Raw genomic sequence first — 17,933 nt, 5'->3', positions numbered from 1 at the left:
GCTTCAGAAGGTTCGCTCTAAGTGGCAGATCGGAGTCTAATTGGCTCTGGGTATCCGTCGCTCACAGGTTTAATGGCCTTTACAAAAGGGAAGACCTCCCCTAAAAGAAATGTCATGGTGCTATTGGTGAAATCAAGAAGAGGGCGGAGCGTGTCAGCGGTGGGGGCGGATACTCTGCCGGGGTTATCCAATCGCAGAGGTGGGGCAGTTTGTATAAAAGCTTGAACCTCGCGTATCTTCGCTCTTTCGGGGTCAAGTAAGAGACTAAAGATGTTTTGTTTGGGCACTTCGTGTATCACGCCTGGAGAGGAGCTGGGCACCGAATGAAGCCGAGGAGGTCGTCCAAACCCACAGGCTGGCGTAGCCCTGGGGTCCAACCTCGGCCTGAGCCCCACCGTTGTCTTCACTGTTGTACACGTTTCTTGCCCACCTTCTAGCCTCCTCGTTCCGTCGGGGAAGTTCGAACCGCCAAACCTACAGTTCCGTACGGGTAAGACAAGGCCAAACCTGGCTTTCCCGATGCCGCTGTCAGCCTGTGATGAATTGCTTTAATTTCTGACACCTCGTATGAAAACTGCACGTGCAGTCTGATTATTTTTGCAAGACTGAGGCTTAAGGGTGCCCCCCTGCCCATTGGCGGTGGGTCTGGTGGTAAAAACAAATGGGGACAGTGGGCTTCTGTGTACATATTTGTACTGTCTGCCTTTCAGAACCGTCGACGACCTGGTTGGAGACCTTGAATTGTAAATCAACATTATTCAGGCCAGGGACCTGGTGGTAAGTTGGAGTAGTCCATATCGACAGTATTTGAAGTGCTTAGCAATAAAGCAAAGGTGGTAAGAATTTACTGAAGTGCAAGAGTCTTTATTTCTGAAGTGCATAGGAGTCCATGGGAGGACTGGTTCATCCCTGGGCAGCTTGGAAAGGAGTATAGACACAAAAGTGAAAGTTCATACTTCCCACCTGCTGAGACAACCTCCATTTTGCTTCTAAGGCAAAAAAAAAAAAAAAAAATTCTTTGTGCCTTTGCCCTAGGGTGGGTCATGAAATCTTAATTTCTCTTAATTGGGTGGGAAGTTGAGTTGACTGCCCCGGTTCCCATGTGCTGCTTGGATAGCGTTGTGGTCCAGGCAGCCCTGCTCTGATCTCTTTGCCAACCCGGGTATGAGGGGGTGCTACCCTCAGGACCTGGGCTTTGCCAAGCGCTCTAAAAGGTGACTTCAATGGACAACAGGCACTCCAGAAAATACAACTTTATTCACTAGGACTGAAAACAAAGGCTCTCAATCAAAAGACTTGAAGATTTTAGCAAAAGATGTAGTGCATTACCAGCCCCCTTGGCTTGACCTCACCAAGTATAGGCCTCAACTGTAGGCAAGTCGTGCCCAATACCGTGGCCTGCCGAGATGGTGCCCTGGTCAGGCAACCTGGTGGTCCTAGTTTACCTGACATTTCTGTAATCTACCACATGCTATTACTTGTGTTACAAAGCCAGTCTTGGCATCCTCCAAGGGAAATTGAGAAGACCCTGTTGATGGAATCAGAGTATCCAGTATGGGCTGGGAGCACATGCCCCACCCCTGGTCCTTGGCACAAACGCGTGTGATTCTCAGTGCAGCCCTCACTCAGCTTGGAGTATTAGGAGGAATTCGGCTAGTCTCTGCCTGGGAAGCATGGGCAGCTGAAGACGTGGCTTTTTAACGGGTTGGGGACTGCTGCCTAAACTCAAAGCTGAGTTCTGTCCAGGAGGGGGCAGCAGAGAGCACCAAGGTTCCCTGCTTAGTGTACCCCTTCCTACAGTTGGCTTTTCTGTGAGGGCCTTGGCTGCAGCAGGTGAAGGATGCCTGCACGCCTGGTAGCTCCCTGAAGCCCATTTGTTAGGGTTGAGGCTATACAGGTTGCCACCCAGACAAGAGAAGGGCTAGGCTTAGCCCAAGAGTCCTGGAAAACCTGGGCCTTCCAGCAGGATGCCTGGTGGCTGACCCCAGCCAGGTTCAGGGTCTGCAGCAGGAGGCACTGCGGCCCTCTCTCCTGACATAGTCATGCAGCTGGAAGCGGAGCTCGCTGGGGGCCTTCATGGAGCGCTGCTTCAACTCCCTGTGGGATAGGGGTGACCATGGAACAGGTGGCCTGTATCCCCCTAATAAGGGGATTCAGACCCTAAATCTGAATCTGGAGGTCTGATGACTGCCAGGACTTACTTTGCTATGGCTGTGAAGGCCAAGTCCACGTTGAGGCCCATCTTGGCACTGGTCTCCATGAAAGGCAGCCCGTACTCCTGCAAACAGCTGCTGCTAGCCAGGGGCCATCCGGGTGGGGACAGCCCAGGCCCTACAGCCCCAGGGGCGCCACCCACCTCACCCAGACTCACCTTGGCCAGTTTCTCCCCATCCTCCCTCTTCACCACACGTTCCTGGGCAGAGTCCACCTGGCACAGGGGTCTTGGTAAGAACTGGCCTGGGGCTCACCCCCCTGTAGAGCCAGAGGGAAAGGACAGGGGCAGGTGCCCACCTTGTTCCCTAGCAGCATGAGCACCACGTCGTGCTGGGCATATTCCTGGATCTCAGTCAGCCAGGCCTGTCACGGGAGAGCTGAGACCAGGCTGGTGTTCCCCTCCCCCTCCCCTATCTGGGCCGCAGTGCTTCTGACAGGAAGGGCCCAGAGATTTACCAGTGTGCCACGCTGAGCTGCCCCTGACAAGTGTTGAGGTGGTAGTTGGGTTTAACGAGCTGGAAGGTTACCCAGGCCATCTTTGGCTCAAACTCTGTGGGCCACCAAAAGCCCAGACGGGCCCTCTTTTCCCCTCCCTGCTCTCAGCGGGGTCCTCAGCCCCTGATGCCATCTACCTGAGGGAGGTTGGGGTTTAGTTCAGGCCCCATCTTGACCCATCATTGTCACACCCATCACTGCCACCACCCCACTCACACGCCCAGAAGGAAGCCACTGACCTGGATGTTGTCAAAGGAAGCCTTGTTGGTGACATCATAGAGCAGTAGCAGTGCTGGGGGCAGAGGACCAGAGAGGACACCTCCAGTCACCCCCAACCCTTCTCTGAGCAGAAGCCTAGGGCACAGGGTGCCCACAGACAGACCAAGACCCCAACTCCCTGGGCTGGGACTGTGTCCATGAGCTCACCATGTGCATCACGATAGTAGGCATGGGTGACACTGCGGAACCGCTCCTGGCCTGCCGTGTCCCAGATCTGCAGTGACAGATACAGGCCAGTGGTCAAGGCTACCCCATCCCTCCCAGGTGCCCTCAACTCACCCGTCCCCAGTTGCCTCACCTGCAACTTCACCTTCATGCCATCCACGTCCAGTACTTTGTTCTGAAACACAATCAGCCAGCTCCAGCAATGAGCCCAGTGCCATGTGCTGGCAGGGGCCTTCAACTGGGGGGCAGGGGGCAGTGCAGGGTGGGAGAGGCAGGCATATGTCTGGCCAAGACTGAGCCTAAAATCGATGATCCCCTGGGGTGCCTCTGAATTCAATCTTAACCTGTTGGTCCCTCAGTTGGCCAGGCTCTGCCCCCGACACCCACCTCCTGGTTAACCTTACCTCCTAACTGGAGGTAATGCTTCTTGAACCCAAGTCCTGGCATCAACCCAGCTCTCCTGTGTGTCTTCGGTGAGCCCCTTCTGATGACGCATGCTCAGAGGGCACCCAGGCCTCTCTCTTGCTCAGATGGACATAGTGATGGACTTGCAGGCTGCTGCACTCCGTGGCCATGAGTGTCTAATTCTGGGCCAGGTCATTCTTCCCCTGCTGACCCTGCAGGCCTGGCACTCTGCTGCACCAGTTGCACTGCCCCTTGCCGCCACCCACCCAACAGTCACCGAATCCAGTTGCTCTGGCCCTCCCCCAGCACCTCTCAAGCCCAGCTTCTTCCCCCGAGTCTGCCTCCTATTCCTGGCGCCCACCAATTCAGCCTTACCCCACACGCCTTTCCCCTGCACTCTCCCCAGTGTAGACCCCAGCCCCCTTACTAGCCACTGGCATCTCTCAGCTCTGACATGCTGCTCCTTTTGCTTGGAGCCATTTGCATAATAACATTTGAAGTCACCCACCATGGGACCCCAGGTCCATTACTAATACTCTGTGCCTCAGTTTCTCCATCCACAAACTAGGATGACAAGGGTGCCCATCACGCGGCTACTCCAATGACTTGAGCTACTATGTGCAAAGCGCTGAGAACAGTATATGGCCCAGACTGAGGGCTAAGAGCATTTGTTGTCATTTAAAAGCTGCTCTCCACAGGAGAGGGCAGGTCCCTGACGACAGGGCCCAGTGCAGTCACCGGAGCGCAGAACTGCCTTCTACACAGGGCTTACCTCATGTTTGCTGCCTGGCTATGCTCTCTAGACAAGCCCTGAAGGGAGTGGCCCAACCCTGGTTTCCATCTACCGGGTGGGGATGGAGGGTAGGTGGAATGTCACTGTCTCCCTTTTCCCAAGCTCTTGCTGTCAGGGTACTTCTGGGTCTCCAGGGAACCAAGCCCAGCCATCTGCCAGGCTGGGGGGACACCCCGCCTTCCCTTCCGCCTGGATCGGGTATAAACCAGCCACCTCACTTCCCTCACCACCTGCCCCAGAACAGATGCAGAGGTGAGAAGGGGGGTGGAGCAGAGCCAGAACAGGCAAAAGACTACCTGCCCTGGGCCTACACAACCCCCTTCTGGCACCTGAACCCTTAAACTCCCTTTCAGAGGACTGGAGGGGATCTGGTCCCCCCAACAGGGTAGAGAATGGCTGCCAGGCTGGAGGGAGAGCCTTTTCCTGTCTGCACAATAGGCCTTCCTCCCAGCCTCTAAGGAACTGGGTCTAATTAAAGAGTGAGAAAAATGCAAATTCAGGATTTGCAGAGAACACACCAGCAACTAAACAGCACCTCAGCACTGGCACGTGGAACCTAGACTCTCTGGCAGAGGTGGGGGCTCTGATGCTGGAGCCCCACATGCCTGAGGCCATGGCCCCTATCATATCCTACTGACCCCATAAGCTGCTCGAGGTGCTGGAAGGTCTTGGGAGCCAAGAGTCCAGGGGAACCCCAGAAGAACCTCTGGGCATAGCCGTCCAGCTGGGGGGTTATGGGCCTTTGGCAGGGGAGAGCAGCTGAGTAGGAGCATTTTCCATGAGCCTCCTCACCCAAGGCAGGAACCTTTCCCTCAAGCGAGCCCCTAGTCTCTAGGTAACACCCTTTCTCCAGCTGCTGGATGGGGTGTGTGCTCAAGAGCCATAGCCATCTATCTTGTAGGTCCTGGTGGCCTGCCTGGCACCTCAGGGTCCCCTTTATATAGTGGGACAGTGATGCTGGCCTCCCAAGTAGACCTGGGCCTTGAGTTGCCTCTGATGGCCCTGCGGGGACCAGTGACCACTTACCCAGAGTCACAGGGTAGAGCCCCGGGGCGGTTGTACTGACCCTAGACACAGGGGTACCACCTCTACTTCAGTCAGAAGCAGCCACCATCTGTCTCCAGGACCCCTGGGGCGTCAAGAGGCAGGCAGCTTGATGGTTAAAGCATCTCACCTCAACCACCCTGACCCTTGAACTCAGGGGTCCATCCAGGAGCTCCATCCTGTGAGCCCGTCAGTGCCATGGGATAATGGAGAACCAGCTACCAGGGGTGTTATGAGAACTCAGTGAGCTGGTGACAGGGGCCCAGGATGTCAACCTCCATGCTTACCCGAAAGTCGATGCCCACGGTGGAGATGAAGGTTCCTGCCAGGAAAGCCCCATCCTTGAAGCGCACAAGCAGGCAGGTCTTCCCCACGCCAGAATCCCCCACCAGCATGACCTGGGGTGAGCAGGAGGGGCAGAGGGGACCAGGTTGCTGGCCCACTTAGAGGGGTGTCTGGTCTTCCCTGAGCTGGCCTGGTCAGAGAGGGGCTGTGGGTGAGGAGCAGGAGTGGGGGGAGGCACCCCGGGCCCACAGGTGGACCCTAGGACTTGGGTTCAGGACTGCCGGAGGCACAGCAGCTATGATCTCAGCTGGCCTGCACCTCCAGCTCCTACCTCTACAGGTTTCTGTCCCCTCTCTCCCCAGCAGAGACCCCATCTCAATCAATGGGGAGTGAGGGCAGCTGCCTCCATCCAGGGCTTTACCTACCCCCACCCCCGGCCCTGGACACCATACTTGATCTAGAAGGGGAGTCTCTGGGGCTTGGTGGGGAGCAGAACTAGGGGTTGGCAGCTAGGGACTTCCTAGGAGGCCTGCAGGGCCCTCTGTGCCAGAGGGTTTCCAATCCAGCCAGATTCAGAAGGAATGTGCCACATAAGGGTCAGATTTTAGCAGGAGGAGGGACCCGAGACAGGTCCGTGGACAGGGAGGGGCATTCAGGCCTAACCCTGCCTCCACCCTTTCACAGCCTACTGCCAAAGGCTCCAAAACCCAAAGATCGTCCTGCCAAGCCCCTACAATTTCACAAGTTTCTGCCTTGGCCTGGAGGAGGCTCCCATGCTCCACACCCACTGGCAAAGCTCTTCTTAGTCTCCTGACCTCTAGAAAGGAGGAGACCCACAGACCCTGGGGTTGAGGGAAGGCAGCATATGGGAAACGTTGAGACTGGGGCCACAGCGAGGGTGGAGGCATTTGGGAGCAGGGAGAGGGCACCTGGGTCTTCCACAGGGCCCCTTATCCTGCTCTGCCACCTGGAGGGTATGGTAGGGGGCAGGCCTGTGTGGTATCCCAAATGTAGCTCTCACAGCTGTGTGTGTGTGTGTGTGTGTGTGTGTGTGTGTGTGTGTGCGCGCGCGCGCGCACGATGCGCTGTGCCAGCAGCGCTCCAGCCAGTTCCACGCCAAGGGTTCGCAGGGTCCGGCACCCCTGCCCTGGAACTGCCCCCCACCCCCACCCCCATGGGTCTCTTGCCAGGCACCACTTGCTGCGCTGGCATGGTGGGGGTGGGGTGGGTGCCCGACTCACCTTGAAGGCTACGTCGTAGAAGTCACCATGACCGCCAAGCGAGGGCCGGCTGGGTTGTGGGGGCCCGTTGGGCGGCGCCTCGGAGCGGGGGCAAGCAGTCCCAGGGCGCACCGGCCGGGACCCGTTGGCGGCAGGCAACACTGAGGCAGCGGGCGCGCTGGCCTCCTTGCTCCTGGGAGTCTTTTTCCTGGACATGGCAGGCAGCAAGAACACTCAATGAGCTCCCACAGCAGCCACCTCACAAGCACAGCTGGCCGCCTTGCTCTCTGCTCACACGGAGCTCCACTCGGATCCGAACCTATCGTTCGCCAGTGGCAGCGGCAGTGGCAGCATCCTGGGCTCTGGGCTCTCCACAGCCCCACCCCCGCCGCCCCACAGCCCCACAGCCACTCAGCCCCCGGCTTCCCGCCGCAGCCACCAATGGCTACGCTGAGGCGGGGCCATGCAAATAAGCCAGCCGCCCAGGAGATCGTCCCGAGACCCCTGCCACAGCCCAGGGTGAGCCAGTCAGTGCCCCTCTGCCTGGTGGGCACAGCTCCGTGGCCACCTCCTGGCCTGGGTTGGGGTGTGGGGCATTGGGTCTGGGTGAGGGAGAACCCGATATCCTGTCGTTCTCTGCGCTCTGTGCCCTACTAAGCCCCGTGCTGCATCTTGCCCATTGACCCCCACTGGACCATTTCTGGGTCTGGGACAAGGGGATCGCTCTGAGGTGGGGGGCAGTGGGACTGCAAGGGGGAGTAGGCGCCCTGGGATTCTGTCTCTTCTTAGCCAGAGATGCCACCTGGCCTGTTGCAGGCCCCCCCTCTCCTCCAGGGCAGCAGAGTCCAGGAACTCCAGCTTGGCAAACAAACTCCAGGGAACCAAGGGCTGAAATTCAACAGACAGCTGGTTATCAGAGGCAGGACCTAGCAGGCACTGCTGAGCCTCAGGGCTGAGCTGGAAGGAACTCTCCCCACAGCTCCTACTGGCTGGGCTGAAGTCTTGGGAAAAGAGAACTCGGTTCTACCACAGCCAGCAGCAGGCCCTCTGCTTTCAAGCATCTGATTGGGAGACCTCTCCCCCAGGCAGTGGCTGGCCATTGGACTTGCAGCACCAGGTTTTTCACACTGGTCCTTGGCAGACCGCTTTCCAGGGCCTGACACGTCCTCCCCAACTAGGCCACCTGGGGCTCTGTCCCAGAACCCCTACCTAAGATGCTCTGGGTTTTGAGAATGGGGCTGAGACTGTAAGGGAATCCCGGGAGTGATAAACCAAGATGCTCCTCTTTCAGGGCTTGGGGGTAGTAGGTGCAGACAAAAGGATCAGTCTCTGCTCCATATTCTTCTGGGAGCTGGAGGGATGGCTTCGCTCTCCTCACCTCACTGAAGTGACAGGTCCTTCAGAGGCCTGAGCCTGGACAGCTGGCAGTGCCTGGAGCTCGAGTAATTATATTGGGCAGACGTTCCACAGGCTCAGAGTTCTAGAAAAGCACAGATGGAGGGATGCTGTCCAGCAAAGCGATTCCTCGAGAGGACCTGGCGGGGCCCTGCACGGGAAAGGCCGCGGAAAGCTGCCCTCCGTTCAGCACCATCACGTGCCTGGCACGTGTTATCTTCCAAACTGCCCCATGAGGTGCATGCTGCTATGACCCTCAGTGTTCAGATGGGAAAACTGAGGCCCAGAGAAGGGAAGGGAGCTGTCCAAGATCACCAGACTGGGAAGCCGCAGAGCTAGGATTTGCACGTGGGAACTCTGGCTCCAGGAGGCATAAACTGCCTCATGGCAGGGTGGGCACACAGGTCCCTTAGAGACCCATTCCCCAGGGCCCTGTCAGAGCTGGGGTATACACCCAAGGAAGCCCCTCGCTTCCTTTCTTGTCTTTTTCCTCTGGACCCCCACCTTTTCCAGGCCAATAAATGACCAGGTGTGAGGGTAGTGGGACCTGAGGTGGGTTTGAGGGCTTCCGCTACTGTGGCCCTGGGTATTCCAGGTATCCCACCCCTCAGAGCCCAACTGCAGGGTGGCTGGCCCAGGGTCCTATGCAGTGGGCTGCCTACTTCCTGCTGCCAGCCACTGCTCGGAGCATCCCTGGGGCATGGAGCCACTGTGGAGTTTGGGTGCCCCGTGAGTGGGGGCTACCTGTAGGAAAGCCTGGGTCAGGGGGAAGGGGGAGCTCGTGCTGATGGGGTGACCAGGAAGAGAGGAGGCAGGCATGCTAGGGAGGGTAGGAGACCAGTAGCAGAGGGAAGCTGAGAGCAGCAGAGCAGAAAGGCTTGACCTTGCAACCTTTAAAATTGGGAGAATATATGTGAAACTCCAAGTCTCTGGTTTCTCTTGAAAAGAGGAAGTTCTGGGCCCCTGCATCACAGCACCCTCCCCTGCCCCTCTTTCTCTCCAGCATTCCTTCTAATCTTTGGTCATTAAGTCTCTTGGTTCCTCTGTTTGCCATCCATATCACCCTCTGGAATGTAAGCTGTCTGGGCACATGGGTCCCACACTTCAGGGCACATCATTGCTAACAAGGATGTAAGGCAGAATGTACTTCGAAGTGCAATGACAAGGCAATGGGATTGCCATGGTCCATGTGGCTCAGTTGGTTGGAGTGTTGTCCCATACACCAAAAGGTTGCGGGTTTGATCCCTGGCACCTATGGGAGGCGGCCAATCGATGTTTCTCTTTTTCTCTCTTTCAAATCAATACACATATTATATATAGATGTATATACACACACATTAGAAAAACAAGACTAGTCTTGTTTTTTTTTTTAAATGTGTGTGTATATATATCAAGGAGTAAGAGCAGGCTTTGTGGAGGAAGGGCCTCTTCACTGGGCTTTGAGGGCCGAGCAGCCGTCCACTAGGGCAGGCTCAGAGTGCTAGGAGGTGGGCACCCTGAACAGAAGAGGTCAACGTGTGGTCCAGTTGCTTGGAAGAAATGGCAGGTAACCCAACTGGTAACATGGGGGGAGGGACTAGAGTATAAGGCAGATGTAAATGTTTTGCCTATAAGCTTGGAAATTGTTCAGCGAGAAGTAGGGAGCCATGCGTGGTTTCCGAGCAGAGCCGCTGAGGACACTGGCACAGGAATACTGCAGAGTAGCAGAAAGGGAATGGGTGGTGCAGCTCATGGGAGGGGAGATAAGTCTGAGGGGGGTGCAGTAACCTAATGGGAGGTAATAGGGACAAAGGGGACCTCCAAAAGGGACAGAATAGGTAGGCCTGCAGGTGAGGCAAAGAAGAGTCAGAGCCCATGGGGCAGAGACTGTGGAGTGTCTCTTTGGATTAGACATGGCACATTCTTTGCTACTCCTCCCAGTCAGGGAGGAGGGTCTATGTTCCCCGCCCCGGGGTCTAGACAGGAGCTGTGATTGCTTTGCTGGCAGGGGTGACCCTGTGTCCCATTGTGGACTCAGAATTTACAGACTGGTAGCACCTCCTTCCTGTCTCCTGGAACACTCATTTTTGGAACCCAGCTACCATACTATGATAAAGCCCAAATACCTTCTCGGAGAAGCCCATGTGGTGAGGAACCGGCTTGCCAGCCATGTGAATAAAGAAGGCGTTCCATGCAGAGCAGTTATGCCATCCCACTGAGCCCTGAGCAAAAGGTAGATTCATGGGCATTCGGGAGATATTTGTTATACAGCTGTAGATAACAAGAACAGGCTGCCAGCCAGGGAAAGAAAAATGGCCCATTTGGTGGGAAATGTCAGCACAGCAGCCCTGGCTGGACCTGGGGATGCCCAGAATCTTGGGACGTTCAAATCTACAGAGAAGACCCTCCGCAGGCCAGGTCGGGTTCCTGTGGCAGGGCATGGAGTTGTGAGCCATGGGGTTAAACAGTGGAAGTGGGGGGCGTGGAGGTGGTGAGGACCATGTCCCACTGGGGACAGTGGCCTGCTGCCCTCAGCCGTGTTGACATAGGATTGGCTCTGCTATGCGGGGGAGGGTCTCATGTTCCAGCAAAGGGATGGAGCAACCCCAGCTTCCTTGAGGCTTTTCTCCTGGATTCCAAAGCCCAGCACCCTCTGGCCCTGATTTCCCGTTCCCTTATGTCCTGGGCCTCTAGCTGCTGTACTCTTTCTGGGTGTCTGACCCCCTTGTCCTGGCGTGATATGTGCCATGCATCCCAGATGCAACAACCCTCTAGGACCTGTGGTCTGGGACTGTCTCCCTCTGGGCGCCCGTTTTCCAAGCCCTCCTGCTTCACTCGCACATTTCACTCATCCACAGGACATGGCCCTTAAGTCAAGCAGGCTCAGGAGGCAATGAGAGTCCTCTTCAACCTGCTCAGAGCACACTCTTCCACACGGTCTTTTCTGGCTTCTCCCACTCCCACTTCTTCTTCCATGGACACGCAAATTTGCTGTCCAGTGGTCCATTGAAGGTGGGGATTGTGCTGTTCTGCACCAGCCTATGAGCTTCCTGAAGACAGTGTGGATGCTGCTTGCTCCTGCCCGCTCCTGCCCCCACCAAGCACTGAATGGGGAACTCCGTGACTGAGCAGAGCAGAGCTAGGCTGAACTTCAGGGGTCCTTTAGCAAGGAGGATATGAAAAAGCCCCCAAAGTTTGTGTCCCCAGAGTACCTCCCAAGAAATCAGTTCTACAGAATTCAGCTGTCCGAAATCTCAGGGAAAGGAACCCTGGCTGGGAATGGCACAAGGAGGTAGAGGCCCCCACTGGGTCCTGACTTGCCGTGTGACCCTGGGTATGTAGCATCCCCTCTCTGAGCCTGTTCCCCTCTCTGTGAAATGAGGGGGCGGAAAGAACTGATTTCTGAGGCTCCTTCCAGCTCAAACACCTTATGTTCTATGAACGTTGCCATGGAGATGTCAGAGAAGGAACTGCAGCAGCACTAAATGTGACTTCCACCCCAAAGAGAGAAGAACTCAATCACCTCAGAAGCAGCTGGTGTCCAAGGTGTGCTTTCCCAGCATGCTCGATGCCCGGGTGCAGACTTCTTGCCTTGGTGGCACTGAGGCCCTACCTGGCAAGTGGGAAGGTGGGGGTGTCCATCCCTGTCTGAACAAGGAAAGAACTGTTCCAAAGAGGGGGCAGATCCACTCTCTGCCATCACTCCCCACAGCACCTCAGGTCCTCACACGTGAGTATCTTGGAAGTTTCAGGATAAAAAATGTGCCAGAACAGGGGATTAGGAGGGGCCCCACTCTGCTCCAGACCCTGAACTGAGGCCCCGTGGGGTGAGGCCCCTGGGCTTGGGCGGAACAGAACCTCTCCAGTTGCCTCACAGCCCAGGCTCTCCGGGCAGGCTCTGAGTGTCATTGGCTGATTCTCTTCTTTAAAGCTTTTAGTTATTTATTTTTTAGAGAGGAGGAAGGGAGGAAGAAAGAGAAGGATTGATGCGAGAGAGATACATTGATCATTTGCCTCTCACACGCCCACAACCCAGGCATGTGTCCTGACTGGGAATTGAACCAGGGGCCTTTTGGTTTGTTGCCAGCACTCAATCCACTGAGCCACACCAGCAAGGGCCATACCTGGCCTTATGGTGGTGGGGCATAGGTGCGGTATAAAGAAATAAAACAAACCCCTGTGTAGCCATGACGACCACTAAAGTCTGAGCAATGGCTGCCCCTGGGTTAGACCAAGTATTTCACTTGCATTGTCTTTTCTTTTTCTTTTTTTTATATCTGGTCTACTGTCTACTTTTTAATTTTATTTTTAAATATTTTATTTATTTATCTTTAGAGGGGAAGGGAAGGAGAGAGGGAGAGAAATATCAATGTGTGGTTGCCTCTTGTGAGTCCCCTGCCGGGAATTGGCCTGCAGCCCAGGCATGTGCCCTGACTGGGAATCGAAACACAATCCTCTGGTTTGCAGGCCCACGCTCAATCCACTGAGCTACACCAGCTAGGGCTGTCTTTTCTTTTTCTAAATTATAAAAGTAATATATAATATTTGCTGGCATGTCAACAATTAAAAGGTAAAGGCAAGAATAAAAGTTCTCATCCTCCCCAGATCCTATCCTCCACAGGTAACCACTGTTAGGTTTGGTATGGGCACCCGTATCAGTTTTCTATTGCTGCTGTAACAAATTTCCACAAACAGTGGCACAAAACAACTCAAATTCATTATCTCACACTTGGAGGCCAGAAGTGTAAAATTAGTCTTCTGGGGCTGACGTCAAGTTGTCAGCAAGACCGGTGCCTTCTGAAGGCTCCAGGGGAGAATCCTTGCCTCTCAGCTTCTTGCAGCTTCCAGCTTTCTTTGACTCACGGCCACATCCCTCCAATTTTCATTTCCATAGTCACCTGGTCTTCTCTTCTTCTGCTCTCAAATCTCCCTTTTATCTCTGGCTGGTGTGGCTCAGTGGATCAATTGCTGGCCTGAGAACTGAAAGGTCACCAGTTCAATTCCCAGTCAGGGCATGTGCCTGGATTGCTGGCCAGGTCCCCAGTGTGAGAGGCAACTGATTGCTGTATCTCTCACACATCAATATTTCTCTCTTTCTCTTTCCCTCCTTCCCCCTTCTCTAAAAATAAATAAACAAAATCTTTAAAAAAAAATTCCCCTTTTATAAGGACACTTGTGATTACACTTAGCCCCGACCTGGATAACACCCTCTACCTCAAGGCCATTAATTTAATCGCAGCTGTAAGAACCCTTTTGCCACATAAGGTAACATTCACAGTTTATGGGGAATTGGACCCAGATATCTTTGGGATCCATTATTCAGCATATGAAGCGACATTTGAGTTTCTGTTTGGGGATTTTGTTTGAAACAAGGATTCTGTGCCTGAGACCAAAATCACTGGGCTATGTTGTTGTCGTTGTTTTTAATTGATTTTAGAGAGAGAGAGCAGAAGGGAGAGAGAAAAACAGATTTGTTGTTCCACTTATTTATGCATTCATTGGTTGATTGCTGTGTGTGCCCTGACCAGGCATTGAACCTGCAACCTCGGCACATCAGGGTGACACTAATCAACTGAGCTGCCCAGCCGGGGCTGGACTGTTTTTTATGTATTATCTTTTTCCAGTTTCTTTAGGTACCCACTAAGTGCATTGCATATTTATGCATAAATATACATAAAATACATTGAGATGTGACTGTTCTTTAAGAGTATAAATAAAATCATGATTATTTGGTCTTTCCACATTTGATAGGATTTGTCCATAAAAAAACCCGAATTCAGTATCTTTTCCTGGTATGGTTCTGATATGTTCTCAGTTTCTTTCTTTATTCTTCTTTTATTCGGGTTTTTAAAAATTACTTCTTGAGTCAGTTTTTAGAGTTTTGTTCCAACATATAATGATCTTACCTAGATTTCAAAAGTTAGACAATTGAACATAATTTTCTCTTGTAATCTTAACTATTTCTGTGAACAAAGCTTTGTTCTTGATCCTAACATTCTGTACTTTCTTTTTACCTCTCTCTCTCAGCCACAATTGCCAGCAGTTTTTAAAAAATCTTAATAGCCTTATATATTAAAAATAGCTCTTGACTTTATTAGTTAATTCCAGCCTTTCTTTTAAAATGACTCATTTATGGTTAGTTTTCTAATTTCCTCTCTTCTACTTTGCTTTGGCTTATTTTATGGTTGTGTATCTAGAATGTTGACATGAAAGTTATAAACTAGTTTGATTTTTCATGCATAATAATACAAAAGTGATATCGTAATTTCTTTCCATGTATATCTATTGCCTCCCACAGATTTAATAAAAGTCATGCTCATTACTATTCATTTCTATATAATTTGACTTAAATTTGGATTTTTTTGGTCTGCTATTTAAAAGAAGGTATTTTAGTTTTCACGTTGTTAGGTTTTTACAAATTAGCTTCATTGAGGCATCACTTATGTAAAGTAACATTTACCGATTTTAAATGTACAATTTGGTGAGTTTTGACAAGTATATAGTCATTTAGACATCATAATACTAATTATATGAAACTTTGTTTTCACCTCCCAAAGTCCCTCCTGTCCCTTTGCAGTAGTCTCTCCGCCTGTCTCCAGTCCCTGGCTACCACTGACCTGCTTTTTGGGGGATCACTATAAATGGTTAGATATTTAAGAAACAGTTTTATTGAGGTCTGATTGACATGCAGGAGATGCACATATTTAAATCATACACTATAAGTTTTGACACATGTATATACCCATGAAGCAATCACTGTAAGCAAGATAATGAAGATATTCATCACCTGCACATTTACTTTCAATTACCTGAATTGCCAGGCTGTCCAGGCCTGTCCCGAGGTCCTCTGGAGACATCTGGTAGACATCCCTGAGCTAGGGAGGGGTCAGCTGTGGGCCGGACTCAACCTGCGGTGCTGTGAGCAGGTGAATGGACCTAGGGCACCTCTAGGGGGAGGTGTTGCCTAAGGCCACTTTCTTGCCTAATCATTTCCCCTGATCTAGCCAACACATTGTTACATAAAATAGAACTTGTTAACTGTGCTGTTAACAAATTGCTTAAGCAGTTTTCAAGCGATGTGTCTCAACAGGTATACCGGTGCACTGCAAGAATTTTCAAAACACGCAAAAATGACAACCGCCGGCACAAGGATAGCTGTCCACTGTGAATGAATCAAGAGTATGCCTTTCTGGGGGGGTCAGATCAGCAAATATGTATGTGTATGTCTGCAGGCACGCTCTGCATAAGTTTAGTAATTGGTTTGCATGTGCCATGAGATGAAAAAGGTTGAAAAATCACTGCTCCATGTCTGTACTGACTTTAAAAATTGCTTCATTATTACGATCCAAAGAAAGGTATAATAAAGTCTCCCATATTGATTTTGTCAATTTCTAATAGTTTAGCTTTGCATGTTGATTTCTATTTTTGAGAACACAATGGCTTATTATGTATTCTACACAGATTTTACCTTTAAATGTTTATTTATTTAATTTTAAAAATTTTTAAAGATTTTATTTATTTTTAGAGAGAGGGGAAGGGAGGGGGAAAAACATCGATGTGTGAGAGAAACATCCGTTGGTTGCCTCTCACATGCCCCCAACCAGGAACTGGCCTGTGCCCCTACTGGGAACCAAACTGGTGACCCTTTGGTTTGCACGCTGGCACTCAGTCCACTGAGCCACACCAGCCAGGGCTTAGTATGTTTTCTTATATGAGATCCTTGTTCTTTAATGGGGGAATTTTACTCATTTATGTTTTTTATGATCATCCATGTGCTTGGCCTTATTTTGTGTTGTCTGATTAAAATACATTGTTTCATTTCTTAATCTGTTCCTGGGCCAATCAAGTTTTCTCGTTTCTCCTCTTCCCAGCAGTTTCCTCCTTTATTTTATGCAAATAGTTATCATTAACTGTTAATAAAAACCCTTAAAATCTATATTTGATCAAGAATTAAGCATTTCTCCAATATCTCCAACCCTAAATCAAACAATAATCTTTTAAAAATAATTTTATTTAGTCATTTTTCAAGTACAGTTTTTTGTCTATTTCTCCCATCCCAGCCCCCCCCATGCTCCCCACCTCCCTCCTGTTTCCACCCCCCTTAGTTCTCGTCCCTGTGTCCTTCCTATTTGTTCCTCCAAATCCCTTCTCTTTTTCCTCCTTAAATTCCCTTCCCTCTCCCCTCTGGTCACTGTCCCCTTGTTCTCTATTTCAGTGTCCTTGTTTTTATTCTGCTTGCTTGTTTGTTTTGTTGGTTAGCTTCCTGTTAAAGGTGAGATCATATGGTATTTGTCTTTCAACAGCTGGCCTATTTCACTCAGCATAATGCTTTCCAGTTCCATCCATGTTTCAAACAATAATCTTTGGCAAATTTTATTTTCTCTGTTTTACCACAAAGTCTGTTGAAATAGTTGAGAATTTCATTTCCAGATAATTAATTTCTTCTTTAAGCATATATATTTTCTATTTCAAAAACCCTTTCCAAACATTGGAAATGTTGCATTTATTCCACAACCACCTGAAACAATCCTTTAAACTTGATTAATCTCTTTTTCTCCTATTGCACCACTGTTTCTCTTGGGCATTTCTTCCCTCATCTAAAAGTCCTTGACTTTTATCAATTTGTCATTTGACTGTATTTAAAAGCATGGATCTGAGTCAGGGCACATGCCTGGGTTGCAGGCTGGTTCCCTGCAGGCCAGTTCCCAGCAGGGAATGCATGAGAAGCAACTATACATTGATATTTCTCTCCCTCTCTCCTTCCGTTCCCCTTTAAAGATAAATAAATAAAAATCTTTTAAAAAATTTAAAAGCATGGATCTGGAATGTGATCCCAGTTTTGGCACTTACCTGCTGTGGGACATGGCACATTTCTTAACCTCTCTGTGCCTCAGTTACATTATTTAATAAAGGGACTAATATAGTACCCACACCCCAGAACTGTGAAGACTCAATGGAATAAGGCAATGAATGAATGGATGGGGAAACTAAGGAATGTGTGTTTCCTTCCTCCTACCTCTCAAGAAGCTCTCACCACTAATCTTCCTGCTTTCTGTTCCCAGTGGTGGGACAATTTTATTTTTCTTCATTATTTAAAAGGCTGAGATGTAATTCACATACCATAAAATCCATCCTTTTAAGAGCACAATTCAGTGATTTTTAAAAGTAGATTCACAAAGCTGTGCAGCCATCACCACAAATTCCAGAACATCATCATCTCAAAAAGTACCACGTACCCTGACCCTGGCAGGTGTGGCTCAGCTGGTTGGAGCGGCTACCTGCAACCAAGAGTTGCGGATTCCATTTCCAGTCAGGGCACACACCCGCGTTGCAGGTTCCGTCCACAGCCTGGGTGCATATAAGAGGCAACCAATCGATGTTTCTCCCTCTATCTTCCTCTCTCTGAAAGCAAAGGAAAGAACGCGGCGCAAACGCGGCGCCCGGCGAGCAGAAAAAGCCAGGCGGGCGGGCTGCTGCACTTCACCAGCCCAAGTGAGGCCCACCTTGGGTGTCACCTCCGTGACTGCGGGAGCTATCAGTCAGTGACACCACGCTGGGGCTCTCACGGGAACTCCAGGAGAGGACGCGATGTATATTTACTGTGCTCCAGGTTCTCGGGATACCGCGTAAATCGAGAGGGACAGAGGCACTGGTAGTGA

General features: G+C 51.3%; 1 protein-coding gene and 1 non-coding gene across 2 annotated transcripts; one reads left to right on the top strand and one right to left on the bottom strand.

The window, feature by feature from the left end:
* The first annotated feature begins 530 nt into the window (after window positions 1-530).
* Window positions 531-614, top strand: LOC119058280 (small nucleolar RNA SNORD60). The gene has a single exon (XR_005084218.1). It is a non-coding gene; the product is annotated as a small nucleolar RNA SNORD60 (small nucleolar RNA).
* Window positions 615-1,066: 452 nt separating this feature from the next.
* Window positions 1,067-7,260, bottom strand: RAB26 (RAB26, member RAS oncogene family). Its single transcript, XM_037157312.2, has 9 exons — window positions 6,922-7,260; window positions 5,683-5,793; window positions 3,287-3,328; window positions 3,136-3,202; window positions 2,949-3,001; window positions 2,512-2,577; window positions 2,372-2,428; window positions 2,202-2,278; window positions 1,067-2,097 (listed from the first exon to the last, which is right to left on the bottom strand). Exons 1-9 carry the CDS (start codon window positions 7,114-7,116, stop codon window positions 1,995-1,997), a joined length of 771 nt encoding a protein of 256 aa, XP_037013207.1. The 5' UTR covers window positions 7,117-7,260; the 3' UTR covers window positions 1,067-1,994.
* Window positions 7,261-17,933: the final 10,673 nt, after the last annotated feature.

This window comes from Artibeus jamaicensis, unplaced genomic scaffold (genome assembly GCF_021234435.1).
Source record: "Artibeus jamaicensis isolate MK-2021 breed Jamaican fruit bat unplaced genomic scaffold, CSHL_Jam_final contig_700, whole genome shotgun sequence".
Taxonomy (NCBI): domain Eukaryota; kingdom Metazoa; phylum Chordata; class Mammalia; order Chiroptera; family Phyllostomidae; genus Artibeus; species Artibeus jamaicensis.
Note: the sequence above shows the minus strand (reverse complement) of the source record. Positions and strands in the feature narration are given on the sequence as shown.